The sequence below is a fragment of the Bombina bombina genome, chromosome 7 (assembly GCF_027579735.1).
Source record: "Bombina bombina isolate aBomBom1 chromosome 7, aBomBom1.pri, whole genome shotgun sequence".
In the NCBI taxonomy this organism is placed as follows: Eukaryota; Metazoa; Chordata; class Amphibia; order Anura; family Bombinatoridae; genus Bombina; species Bombina bombina.
The window spans coordinates 313796387-313811344 of NC_069505.1; the positions used below are offsets into that span (position 1 = coordinate 313796387).

Consider the following 14958-nt stretch of genomic DNA (forward strand, 5'->3'; position numbering starts at 1 on the left):
ACTATTTGGATTTGCAGAGGACCATCTATCTATGTCTGTGATCTGGCCCTACATACCCAGCTCCATCTAACTTCCTATATAGCTCTGTCCACTATACCAAAGTCCTTCCCTAATGTGGATCTCTGGGCCTCTCTAACTGTGACCAGCCTTCCCATCCCGGATAGCTGCTGTATATTGAGGTGTGCTAGCATAAGAACACAGGAATTCATGATAGGGCTAACTTGTCAATAGCTAACAGGACTACTTAGCCATAGGTAAGGTGTGTATCAGGGTAGCTTGTGGGATGCTAATAATTCTACTAAAATTAAAAAATTTAAAATAATCTTTATTCATTTTCAGTTTGTTTCTCATATCCCAGCATACAGTTAAGTCATTTAACATGTGATATGATTCTTGAGTAAAAAAACAACATATTTGTAGACACCAAAATAAAACTTTTGATGATATTCATTTTCCATTCTTTTGATTCCAGTAAGCATCCTTTGAAAGAGAGAGACAGACATTAGAAAACAATAAAAATGAGAATATATATATCACAGTACTGCAAATATAGCTCTACAGGTAATACACCTAATTTAAAGAACAAAAATATATTCGGATATTCGTTTTGCTAAAATGAAACAAATATTTACTTTTTCTAAAAACCAGAGACTTTCTTTAACCCAGACCACTGAACACCAGTGACTCCACTCCCCTCCTGCCATGGCTTCAGCACCAAACATGAATCTGGGACTGGGAGGTTTAGGACTGAAATTTGAGCAGAAGGTATCTATAGCGTTGCAAGATATTTACATCATACTTTGATTAGTGTGTTCAGAAATAACCAGGCTATTTATTTGTGTGAGTATATTTCACCATTATTCTTGAGCTCTGTATTTTTGTTTCAGGGTATCACATTGATTTGCAGCCAGAGATGGCTCCAGCAATTCAGTTCTCTTTTTGGGGTGGTTGGTAAGCTCATGCCATAAAATAACAGGGGGGCATGTGGGTGGAGTCACAGGTATTCTGTGGGTGTGGTTATGCGCTAGTGCAAATTCACAGGTGTTGTGTGGGAATAGGTGGGTAGTTCAGCAATCTGACTGGGGGGGGGGGGGGGGGAATTTCCCAGTGCATTCTAAAAGATTGGGATATTTTGCACCTTCATCCCCATGGGATTGCAACTGTTTTCTGCTTGTTTCATATAAATGAAGACAGTGTTTATTTAAAGGGACATGAAACCCATTTTTTTTTCTTTTAGGATTCAGATAAATTAAATTTTAAAGAACTTTCCAATGTATTTCTACTATCAAATTTGCTTCCTTCTCTTGGTATCCTTTGTTGAACAAACAATGCACTGCTGGGAGCTAACTGAACACATTGAGTGAATGAATGACAAGGTATATATGTGCAGCCATCAATCAGCAGCTAGCTCCCAGTACTGCACTGCTGCTTCTAAACCTACCTAGGTATACTTTCAACAACAACAAAAAAAAAAAGATACCAAGAGAACAATGATAGCAGTAGTAAAGTTGTTTAAAAGTCAATTCTCTGTCTGAACCATAAACTGTCCCTTTAACCCTTGCAATTGGTTTATTGTCTCTAATGTAATATCTGTTTTATACTCCTATATATCACATATACCTCAAAATACAATATTGTTATTACTGAAACAAAACGAGGCATTTTACACAGCTGCTCACAGGGGCCCTACTCTAGGTTATTTTTCAGTGAGAAAATTACACATTGGGGTATATTTATTAATGTGCGAGCGGACATGATAAGATATAGCGGATCATGTTCGCCGCACAGCACATCGATAAATGCAGACAGCATACGCTCTCTGCATTTATCATTGCACCAGCAGTTCTTGTGAACTGCTGGTGCAATACCGCCCCCTGCAGATTTGCGGCCAATCGGCCACTAGCAGGGGGTGTCAATCAACCCGATTGGGTTGATTTCTGTCCGGCCTCAGAGCAGCCGGACAAGTTATGGAGCAGCGGTCTTTAGTATATATCATGATGTATAAAATATAATACAAAAAGTAAGTGTGAAAAAATGCACGTTTTTTTTAAATTAAAAATGTTAATGAAAAAGATAGTAAAGAAGTGTGTGTTTTAAAGCTCTATAATGAAAAGAAGGGTTTATTCACTTAGAAATAAGGGCCTTTATTTATATAACTTTGATCTGCACGTAGGGCCGTCCTGGGTATAAGAAATTTGCCCTGGAAAATGTAAAGACCAGCCCTATTTTCTGTTGAGTCAGTAGAATGCGCATGCCCTATTTTTCTCAAGCAATTACTGAGATACTCCTTTCCTTAATATATAAAAAGCTGCACTTAAAACATAAATACATTTAAAAAAAAAATAAAAAAAAATAAAGGTATAGTTACCCTCATAAGATAACTATCTTATAAAGATTAAAAATCTATGAATTATATGGTTTGACAAAAAAGGGCTTTAACACGGCTAAATGTGTGTATGTATATACAGTATTTCTATATAATATATATGTGTGTACATATTATGTATTTACACACACATGCACTAAACACACTAGAATTACAAAATCAATAAATATACAATGTAAAAACACTTAGTTTGATTTGCACATGAGCAGTAGATATTTTCCTTCCCACTGCATCATTTGACGGCCATCATGGGTGATTATCATCATTTAGGAAACCTTATAAAAGCCCTGGTTTACCGGGGACTGCCAAGCTGTGCCAGATCCAACAGTTCCTGATTAGCACTTCTACTGTCTCTGGACATCATTTGATGCCATCCCAAGGTTTTACATCTCCACCATGCCCATATGTCCCTGACTCAGCCCAGTGGGGGTTATCCTGAGGGACAAAGGTTGCGAAAGAACTCTGATCTTCCATATTGCACTACTATTAGACTGAAAAGTAGGGTAACAATGACCCCTTCATGCCACTGTCCTTTTAGTGACTCCCCAGGATACCATAGCCATGCCCCCCCCCCCCCCCCCAATTACAGAGGTCACCCTTAGAACTACTGCAACACCACCTTCACTCACCCTGACCTTGCCCACCACAAACTCCACCCTTATATCGAGTCTGGTAACCACCACTAACTCAGCCACTAGCCTCCCAATCCAAGATATACTCCAGAAAATGTGGAGAGCTGTGTGCGTCTATTAACCCCTCCAGGACAGGGCAAGAGTTTTTTTTTTTTTTTTTTTTTTTTTTTAACAATCAGAACAAAGTTCTGACGTAAACATTAAGAGGAAACAGAACATAACAGATCACGTCATTTCAATGCTGGGATTGGATCCTGGGGGACTGCCTATGATTCTAGGCACATCCCCCAGTTGGATGTTTCCTTTTATGAAAGGACGCTAAAAAGTTAGGGCGTTCCATGCCGTCCTAAGAGGAGTTAAAGCTCAGTACTGGCATGGAATGTCCTAAGGGCGTGAAGAGGTTAAACAATATGCTCTTTATGTCAAAGTTCTCTCATATTATTGAATGATTGCACAATCAATACAATATCCCCAATTCTAGGCAGTTTAAATGTTAGTTTATTGGATACTCACAGCAGCTAAACGGTTTCCAAGAGACTCCAGAACTTCCTCATAATTACAGTTTTCCACATAACATTCTTCATGTAAAGAGCGTTTTCTTTTAATTTTTCCCAAAAACTGTGATGCCGTAGACTTCTCCATAGACGCTGAAATTAGATATACAATACTTTTACTAATACAAAAATTAAAATGACAAAAGCATGGAGGGTAAATCCCATACTTGGATGCATGATTAAAGGGACACTGAACCCAATTTTTTTCTTTTGTGATTCAGATAGAACATGACATTTTAAGCAATTTTCTAATTTACTCCTATTAGCAAATTCTCTTGGTATCTTTATTTGAAATGCAAGAATGTAAGTTTAGATGCCGGCCCATTTTTGGGGAACAACCTGGGTTGTTCTTGCTGATTGGTGGATTAATTTAACCGACCAATAAACAATGCTGTCCAGAGTACTGAACCAAAGAATAGCTTAGATGCCTTATTTTTCAAATAAAGATAGTAAGAGAACAAAGAAAATTGATAATTTGAGTAAATTAGAAAATTGCATGCTCTATCTGAATCACAAAAGAACAAATTTGGGTTCAGTGTCCCTTTAATCATAGAATATTCTATTAAACAGATACATAAATTACATCATGATAATCTCAGTTGCTTTTAATCTTAAAAGTATACAAATTCTCAACAAATCAAAATAAAAAAAAATACATGAAACCCAACAACTTTCTAATTTACTTCTATTACATTCTCTTTGTTCTTTTGGTTTATTTTGTTCAAAGGTAGGAATTTAAGGGACAGTTCACCCCAAAATGTTCTCCCATTTAAATTGTTCCCAATGATCCATTTTACCTGCTGGAGTGAACTAAATTGTTTACACATAGCTCCTTTACCCCTATTTTGCCTTTGAAATAGCCGATTTAGCTTGTGGTTTCCCAAACCTATACTGAAAGTTTTGATACTGGTCTCAGCTATTGAATAGCCTAAGTAAACACAGCCTGCAGAAGAAATGACACTCCTAGTGGGGTGCAGGATGGTTAAAGGGTCACTGTAAGTAAATATTTTCTATGCCTGTTACTAACCAACTACCCCAAATACGCTTTTTATCAATAGCATTTCATTAACATATCTCTACCGTATATCAGAAATCTTGTCTGCAAATTTAATTGTTTTCCAAACCCACTCCTTGGGTATCCTTTGCTCTGTACCAATCCGTTTACAATACTTAGGTTTCAAGATAGCGGTTTAAACACAATTTCATTGGTTTAAATATTTTGAACACGCAGTGCTGAAAATAGTGGGCAGGATAACGTGACATCATCGGCGAATAAAAAAAAGATATAACTTTTATAACGTTATGAAACTTCGTTTGAGAAAATATAGGTCAGTAGGTTTTAATTAATGTTTATTAACTTTAATATGTTAGTTGTTTGGCTTAAAAATTATAACAGAAAGTAATCCTTTAAGTAATAAAATGGTAATTTTCCATTGTTCTCTCTATGTATTGAGCTTTAGTTTTCCAGACAGATATAAGATAAGGAAGCAAGTGTGTGTACACAAAGTGATAACATAATGAGATCTGATATTACCTGCATGCTAAACCCATTGTAATAGGACTTACTAAACTGAATGAACTAGCACTGTCTAACTGTGAAAAACTTTCTAAATGCTCTGAGCTAAGAGGCGGTTTTCAAATCAGTTTGAGAATACCTAGGTTTGGCTTTTCAAAAATACCACCAAGGGAACAAAGCAGATTTGATAAAAAAGTCAATGGGAAGTTGTTTAAAATTGCATGCCCTATCTGAATCATGAAAGTTTAATTTTGACTAGACTGTCCCTTTAACAGTGAGTATGTTACATTGCAACATTTGGAGAATTAACCACCAGCTGCAGTGTATAAAATGTATGAGAAATTGCAATTTCAGGTTTGTGTGTATGAAGTAGCTGGTTTTGTGCTTTTAAACCACATCCTTTAACAATGGGTTGAGCTTCAGGTAATATCAGATCTCATTATGTTATCACTTTGTGTACACACACTTGCTTCCTTATCTTATATCTGTCTGGAAAACTAAAGCTCAATACATAGAGAGAACAATGGAAAATTACCATTTTATTAACTATCCTGCACCCCACTAGGAGTGTCATTTATTCTGCAGGCTGTGTTTACTTAGGCTATTCAATAGCTATCAAAACTTTCAGTATAGGTTTGGGAAACCACAAGCTAAATCAGCTATTTCAAAGGCCAAAATAGGGGTAGAGGAGCTATGTGTAAACAATTTAGTACACTCCAGCAGGTAAAATGGATTATTTATTGGTAACAATTTAAATGGGAGAACATTTTTGGGTGAACTGTCCCTTTAAGCACATAGTAAAAGAAGATTTTGTGCTGCAGCATTTAGGACTTTTTGTATAATCAGGCCCCAGTAACCCACTAATTCACCTGGACTTCCCAACTCTCACCAGCAACCCTGCACTCATCCATGATTCTGCCAACGTTCTAGTATACTCCCCCAATTTATTGTTTGCTAAAACTCCCACTGATCTGTGCATATTTCCTTCTTAAAGGGGCAGTGGACTGTAAGTTTGTTTTCTGCCTACTATGTACTGAATTACTGGTTATACCAGCTGCGTTAAATTAAATGTATTGGTACTTGATCCTTAATGTTTATTTTTGATATTGAAATAGCCATTTTTGCTCATTGAAACTACCACCTTAAATGAGCATTTAAATACCTATATCTATTGCATTTATGTCTATAAAAAGAGAGAAAGATATGATGAGGTCTGCATCTTCCTGGGCATTTTTTTGAAAAACAATGGGTTGGGATTTCAAATGCAAAGATTAACTTAAAGGAACAAGTTCTTATACACTTAATACTTGGCAGCTGGTGTAACAAATAATGGGGAGCACAGTAAGGGGAAAATATGTTACAGTACAGTGTAAACCCCTTTTGTTTATTTTTCTTACTAACTCAATCGAAAGCCGGTTCCATTAATCAATCATCTTTCTGCAAATTTCTTCTAATCCGCCAACACTTTCTTCTGCAGCTTTAAAAATGTCTCAATGTACTTAAATATTTTAATCATCTCTCTCCCTTTGTGTCTATCCCATCTCTTTGTCTCTCCTGAGTCATGGCTCCCCTCTCAGTTATACAAATACTGTAAGGTTTTTTCCTTTTCATACCAAGTACTATTTTATTATCATTGGTTTAGAGACTTTCTAGTTTAATGTTGTCCTGATGATTTGATCTTCAGAACTGTGATCTATAAAAGTGTAATAAGTCCCTCAAATCTCCCGCTAATGCCTCTTTCTTTACAGCCAATCATCTCACTGGCCTTCTGTGCTACTTTATTGTTTACCCACTTTCATATTGTCTGAAATAATAATTTCTAAGTGTGTGTTGCATGTCCTTAATTACTGTCATTGGCCTTAAGCATTGGGTTTTGTGTATACTAAATGCATAATATCTACCTTATAGTTTTACCCATTTATGTACTGTATCTATCTAATCTGGAGTATCTCTATGTATTTATCAATCTAGTAAAACTATAAGTTATGCACATGTATGGGGTTTGCTTTGACATTAGACAATACACAAGATGCCTTTTCAACCTGGCAGGGAGAGGTCAAAATGAAATATAAATGGATTTTAAAAATTATAAATGGTTAAGAAAATAAAGAAAACTGCAAATACATTTATCTAATGAATAAGATTTAAAGGGACAGTAAAGTCAAAACTAAATGTTCCTGATTCAAACAGATTATGCAATTTTAAATAACTTCTAGTATCCATTTTGCCAAGTTCTCTTGGTATCCTTTGTTAAAAAGTAATCTTAGGTGCGCTCGAGAGCGTGTAGATTTTTTAGCCATCTGGCAGCAGTGTTTGCAGCTATGTTTATAGCAATGTTATACATAGTTGCAGAGACTGCCATTTGTGGCTAAAGAAATGTGCCCACTACTAAACTATCAGCTCCTAATTTGATAATAGTAAATAAAAGTAAGTTGGAAAGTTGTTTTTAATTTACATTCTGTTTGAATCATGAATGTTTTGACTTTACTGTCCCTTTAAATCTTTTTCGGGAGATAAATTGTGTTTGTAATCTTTGCAGAAGCAGTCTTTTTTTAACCCTTCGGCTTTATTTTATAGTAAATAAACATCTTTTAAAAAACTATGAGAGTCAGATATTTAATAGGGATGGGCGAATGTTTCGCAACATTCGAAAAACGGCACAAATTTTAACACATTTGTTCGAATTTTGAATGTTTACATAACATTCGAAAAATTTGAATTTAGATTGTAATAGTATTTCTAATGCTTTTTCTTTAAATGTAATATTCGAATTATGCAATATTCTATATGGAAACATTCAAAATTATATATTTGTATCTATTATGTATCAATTTACTAGATTCCCGCCCTACCACATGAACTATTGAACTTCTGAATAGTATTTGTTAAATACAATGTTAAATTCGAAATTTAGAATGTGGACATTCGATATAATTATAAACATTCAAATTCGAAAGTGACATTCAAAAACTGTAAATAACATTCGATTTTCGAATTTAAGAATATTCTCTCTTATCGACATTCGGATTTAGAATTTCGGTAATAACTTTCGTTCTACATTCGAAAATGTACACATTCGCCCATCCCTAATATTTAACTCACCTTTCCCTGTATTGGAACAAAGAATCACCAGAATGCAGATTCCCAGAACAAACAGCAGTTTCTTCTCCATGTTGTTATTTTCCAAATGCTTTTCTGTTGTAGTCAGAATTTATTCTACAAAGAGAAAACCTAAATATTACACAATGTTGTCTACCTCTAAATGCAAATTATCCACGCCTCATATTGTGTTATTAAAGGGACATTCTACACTAAAATTGCTATCTTTTAAAATATAGATAACAGCTTCACTACCCATTCCTCAGCTTTGTACAACCAGCATTGTTATATTAATATACTTTATAACATTTAAACCTCTAAAGGTCTGCCTGTTTCTAAGCCACTATAGGCAGCCTCTTAATCACATGCTTTTTTTTTTTTAGCTTTTCACAATAGGAGACTGCTAGTTCATGTGGGTCATATAGATAACGTGTTCACGCCCGCAGTTATTTAAGATTTAGCACAACACAGTACTAAATGCAAGTCAATAGATAATAATTCAAAAGTCATGTGATCAGGGGGCTTTCAGAAGATGCTTAGATACAAGGTAATCACAGAGGTAAAAAGTATATATAGTGTATAGATTTTCACATTGTTATACAGCACAGCATATTTATCAGACTATACATAGCTTTGTACCTATCCGGGTATAGTACATATATATATATACACAAAGTTATGCAAAAACACACCCAAAAAAACCCAGACACTCATAGCAATGAAAAAGAGGGATATAGCTTTTATCCCCCAATAATACAGCCTCCTTTACATTAGTAACAGCAATGACCACAAGTAATGTCTCCCCCAGGGTTTGATGGAACATAGAACACAAATGTTAAAGGAACAGTGTAGTCAAAATTAAACTTATGATTCAGATAGAGCATGAAATTGTAAACACTCCTATTATCAATTTTTCTTGGTATCTTTATTTTAAAAAACAAAAATGTAAGCATAGGAGCCAGCCCATTTTGGTTCAGAACCTGGGTAGCGCTTGCTGATTGGTGGCTACATTTAAACACCAATCAGCAAGAGCAACCAGGTGCTAAACCAAAAATTGTCCGGCGCCTTACATATTTGAATAAATATTGATAATAGGAGTAAATTAGAAAGTTGATTAAAATTGCCTGCTCTATCTGAAACATGATAGTTCAATTTTGACTAAACTATCCCTTTAAGTCAAAATAATAAAAAAAATAATGACCCAAAAAAGAATAGGTCAGTGATTTCTAAATAAATCCTTCTAGGGAAATAAACATCAATATTATTGTAAACAATCTGTGGGAATAAATAATAAATTATTACAAGTTATTAGACAAAGAAATATACCAGTATACTTACCACTCTGATGACGCTGAAGATTTAGGGAACTCACACTCTGACTGCTCCTCAAAAGACTGCTGGCTTTACTGAATTTTGGTAGGATTTTTATACTAAATTTGGGTGGGTCAAACACTGGAGACATTTGCACATTTTTAAACAATTTACTAAACATTTAGCAGCTGTCTCCAATTGCTTTGACCTAATCAAAGATTCCCTGCAACTCATGCATTTTAAAGGGACAGTCTACCATATAATTGTTATTGTTTTAAAAGATAGATAATCCCTTTATTACCCATTTCCCAGTTTTGCATAACCAACACAGTTATATTTATATACTTTTTACCTCTGTGATTACCTTGTATCTAGGAACCTTCTTCCAGCCCCCTGATCACATGACTGTGACTGTTTATTATCTATTGTCTTAAATCTAGCATTGTTTTGTGCTAAATCTTAAATAACCCCCTGTGCCTGAACACAGTGTTATCTATATGGCCCACGTGTACTTTCTGTCTCTGTGTTGAAAAGAGAATTAAAAAGCATGTGATAAGAGGAAGCCCTCAAAGGCTTAGAAATTAGCATATGAGCCTACCTAGGTTTAGTTTAAACTAAGAATACCAAGAGAAAAAAGCACATTTGATGATAAAAGTAAATTGGAAAGTTGATTAAAATTAAAAGTCCTATCTGAATAATGAAAGTTTAATTTATACTAGACTGTCCCTTTAAGTAAGGAGGCTCCAGTATTGTTTTGTGCTTTTGGACTATAAAATCGAATTAGCATTTGCATATCTTAGCCAATGTAGTGTCTTTTGTATTGCTTCCTGAATAAGGCACCATGATTTTACACCTCTATGAGATAACCAAGGTGTTGGCTAAAACCTATTGATTGTACAGATACTCAGGAGGACATTATTATTTTATTCCTATTTTTGGAATATGAGGCCAATTCTTACAATGCTCATTATCAGTGTGGATGTATACTCACAATCATTATACAGAGAAGCACGTGTAGAGTTATATTCAGGGGGGAAGCCAAAAACTGTTTTACACCAGGGCCCTCTGCTGAGTAGGTCTGGTACTGCAACTAGCTCACTGCTGATATTTTTTTTCATCACCCTGTATCTTAGAATACAGATTTCACTAACCCAGTACTATTATACTACTTTATTAGTGTTTCTTGTGTATTACAACTGATCATCATTTTATATATATATATATATATATATATATATATATATATATATATATAAATAAAACACACCAACATATCCCTGTAGCTGGTCTATCTAGCTGCTATGGAATGATTTGCAGGCCTCTCTGGTGACAAAGGGGTTAATAAATTAATATTATAATATATATATAGTTCCCTCTCACCCTGTACTAGACAATGCTGCATGGGGAGGGGTATGTGTGCACTCACTTATTCTTCTCACTGATACCTTTCTACAAAGCACTGTTCCCCTAACAAACTTCAGTTAGTTGATCTTAGGGCCACAGCAGAAAGAAGAGGGCTAAGGGGACCAGCAAACTGGATGCTGTCTGCCCAAGGTTGCATGGATATAGCGTGAGACAAGTCACGCAGTCTCAAGACTAAAGAGAGCAGTGTGTGTGTGATTTCTGCTGCATGCGCCTACAGTCAGTCCTACCCAGAAACAATCCCCACCATCAGAGCAGTTACCTGGTAACAGTGGTAACCCCAGCAGAACCTTTTCTGATGCAGTGGGAATGGCTGGATGCTGAGTTAGGGCTTAGCATTCAGTGCTGCACAGTGCATATCTAAAACAGCACAGGGCAATAGCTTGGCATGTCACATGACAACGGCACGGTCTGGCACAGTTTCTCACAAATAAATATAAGCAGAGAACTTTTGACTGGGACAGTATTAGGACTGACTGTGTGTGTTCCCCATGTCACATCAGCAGTCTGGTATGAACCAAAATAAAAACATTTATATTTTTTTTAGGACTCTTTGGTCCCTCAACAAAGACTGGGCCCTGGGCAGCTGCCCCTTTTGCCCTGTGTTATTTTTTTTTTTATTTTTTTTTTATTTGAGTTAATATCTCCATCACATTAACAATCTTGGAACACATAGATACAATAAAAATAAAAAATGTCAACGCCTCGCAGGGCTATACAGACAAAATAATAGTTATTATACAAATTCCGACATATCAAAAACCACTGTGTCAGTAATTACCTTTTGTCTATCAAAGGATTATGGAGACATTAAAAGAGAAGAAAAGAAAACCCTAATTTTTAAATCTTGTCATCAAACAATACATAAATTTGTGCTGATTGTAATACCATGAACGTATTCAGTTATAACAATTTTTTTACTCTTATATTGCCTTGTTATTTAACCCAGACTAGTATTATAATCAATTAGGAGAATCTCGATTAAACAAAGTTAGACGAACTAACATTAACACAATTACCAAAATAACAACAAACAAACAAACAAACAAACAAAAAAAGATGGTCACAAAAACGGCGTTCCCTCTCCACTCCGAGACCCCACCTATCACCAACCAGTCAAGTATCTAGCTTATATTGCTAGAGTTGACCTTCCTTCCCAGATGTCTGTACCTATCGGACAGTACTAACTGCTGAAATAGCATAGAATCCTGTAGATGGGATAAGATCTGGCTTTGTAAATTCTCTGATAAAGAAATTATAACCGCTTCCCATTTAGCCAAGAATAATTTAAGATGGTTATCACAATAGATCATGGGGTCTTTACTGTCTGCTATAAGTTGAGTTAGCATATTACTAGTAAAAGCTGTAATACTCTGCGCATTTTTATCCTTCCAGTTACATAGAATCAGTTGCCTAGCCACCAATATAGCTGTATTAATTAGCTGTTTATTAATAATTTCTTTTTCTGTCACCAAAAATATAATTTGTTCTACGTTGAGTTTGACTTATTGAGCCAGCACTCACCTTTACACCAGTATTGTTGAATCTTGGGACATGAGTGGAAAACATGGATCAAATCTGCCTCAAGAGAGCTGCATCTTGAGCACGTCACTATTTCTTGTTTCTTCCATCTAGATATCCACCATGGAGTCAAGTCGGCTCTATTTAGTAGTTTTATATGCGATTCTCTAAATGAAATCACTCGCGTATATTCAAGAATTAATGTGAAGCTTTTTTTAAAGCGATCAAAAGTTACATTTCTAAGATCCCTGCTCCACTTAACATACAAATCTGACATTTTTCCCTGGGCTTCTGTAGAAATTATATTCTTATAAAAGACAGGAAATTGAATAATTCCCAGCTTGATAGATATTAATACTCGATTCTAAGAGCCCTGAGATATTTATATTTAAATCAATTAATTTGTTAGCATCGATAAAGTGACGCACTTGTAAATAAGCGAAAAAATGTATTCTTTTTAAGTTAAATTCTTTCATTAGAGAGTGAAAAGTCTTGACAGTTTTGGATTGTATATCTATTAATTGCACAATTTTGGTAAGTCCTTTTTCCTTCCAATCGTTAAAAGCAGATGTTTCCATACCACTGATGAATTGAGGATTTCCACTAATCGGTAAGCATTTTGACATTTTAGTCTCTGAGAGTAAAATCTGGCATATTTTCTTCCAGGCCTGTGTAATATTATGAACTGTATATTGAAAGCTAATTCTTTCAGATAGTTTTGTCACGGGAAAATGCAAAAGAGCTGTAAGAGATAACGGAGAGATGGCAATTTCCTCATTTTTATAATCCGTAATATATTCTTTACCTGTTAGCCAATCTAGCGCGTTTTTTGCTAGACCTACCCAATTATAATATTTCAAATTAGGGAGAGCCATCCCTCCATCTATTCTCATATGTGCCAGATTTTTAAGTGCTATCCGTGGTTTCCCTTTCCCCCATAGAAATTGTAAACATTGTGTGTTCTATACAAGGAATATTCTAGAATGCTAGTTCATGTGGGCCGTATAGATAACATTGTGTTCACGCCCGCATTGTTATTTAAGATTTAGCACAACAAAGTACTAAATGCAAGTCAATAAATAATAAATCAAAAGTCATGTGATCAGGGGGCTGTCAGAAGATGCTTAGATACAAGGTAATCACAGAGGTAAAAAGTATATAGTGTATAGATATTCACATTGTTATACAGCACAGCATATTTATCAGGGTATACATACTCATACTATTTATACAGAGCAGTGTATTCATCAGGGTATAGTGTATAGCACATCATTATACAGCACAGCATATTTATCAGGGTATACATACTCATACTATTTATACAGAGCAGTGTATTCATCAGGGTATAGTGTATAGCACATTGTTATACAGCACAGCATATTTATCAGGGTACACATACTCATCCTATTTATACAGAGCAGTGTATTCATCAGGGTATAGTGTATAGCACATCATTATACAGCACAGCATATTTATTAGAGTACACATACTCATCCTCTTTACAAAGAGCCATGTACATATAAGAGTATAGTGTATATATATATATATATATATATATATATATTCCATCATTATACAGCACAGCATATTTATCAGGGTATACATACTCATCCTCTTTATACAGAGCAGTGTATTCATCAGGATATAGTGTATAGCACATCATTATACAGCACAGTATATTTATTAGAGTACACATACTCATCCTCTTTACAAAGAGCCATGTACATATAAGAGTATAGTGTGTGTATATATATATTCCATCAATATACAGCACAGCATATTTATCAGGGTATACATACTCATACTATTTATACAGAGCAGTGTATTCATCAGGATATAGTGTATAGCACATCATTATAAAGCACAGCATATTTATTACAGTACACATACTCATCCTCTTTAAGAGTATAGTGTATATATATATATATATATATATATATATATATATATATATATATATATATATATATATATATTCCATCATACAGCACATCATATTTATCAGGGTACACATACTCATCCTATTTATACAGAGCAGTGTATTCATCAGGGTATAGTGTATAGCACATCGTTATACAGCACAGCATATTTATCAGGGTATACATACTCATCCTCTTTACAAAGAGCCATGTACATATAAGAGTATAGTATAGTATATATATATATATATATATATATATATATATATATATATATATATATATATATATTCCATCATTATAAAGCACAGCATATTTATTAGAGTACACATACTCATCCTCTTTACAAAGAGCCATCTACATATAAGAGTATAGTGTGTATATATATATATATATATATATATATATATATATATATATATATATATATATATATATATATATTCCATCATTATACAGCACAGCATATTTATCAGGGTATACATGCTCATACTATTTATACAGAGCCGTGTATTCATTAGGATATAGTGTATAGCACATCATTATACAGCACAGCATATTTATCAGGGTATACATACTCATCCTCTTTACAAAGAGC

At 34.7% G+C, this 14958-nt stretch overlaps 1 protein-coding gene across 1 annotated transcript in view; it reads right to left on the bottom strand.

Annotated features, from left to right (window-relative positions):
- Positions 1-304: 304 nt before the first annotated feature.
- The window catches only part of LOC128666382 (prothrombin-like), a 111750-nt gene continuing 97096 nt past the window's right edge, over positions 305-14958 (bottom strand). Inside the window, exons 4-6 of the mRNA XM_053720947.1 lie at positions 8191-8304; positions 3532-3665; positions 305-480 (exon numbers count right to left, since the gene is read on the bottom strand). Coding sequence (XP_053576922.1) covers positions 448-480; positions 3532-3665; positions 8191-8260 — 237 coding nt within the window. The 5' untranslated portion in view covers positions 8261-8304 and the 3' untranslated portion in view covers positions 305-447. The remainder of the gene's footprint in view (positions 481-3531; positions 3666-8190; positions 8305-14958) is intronic.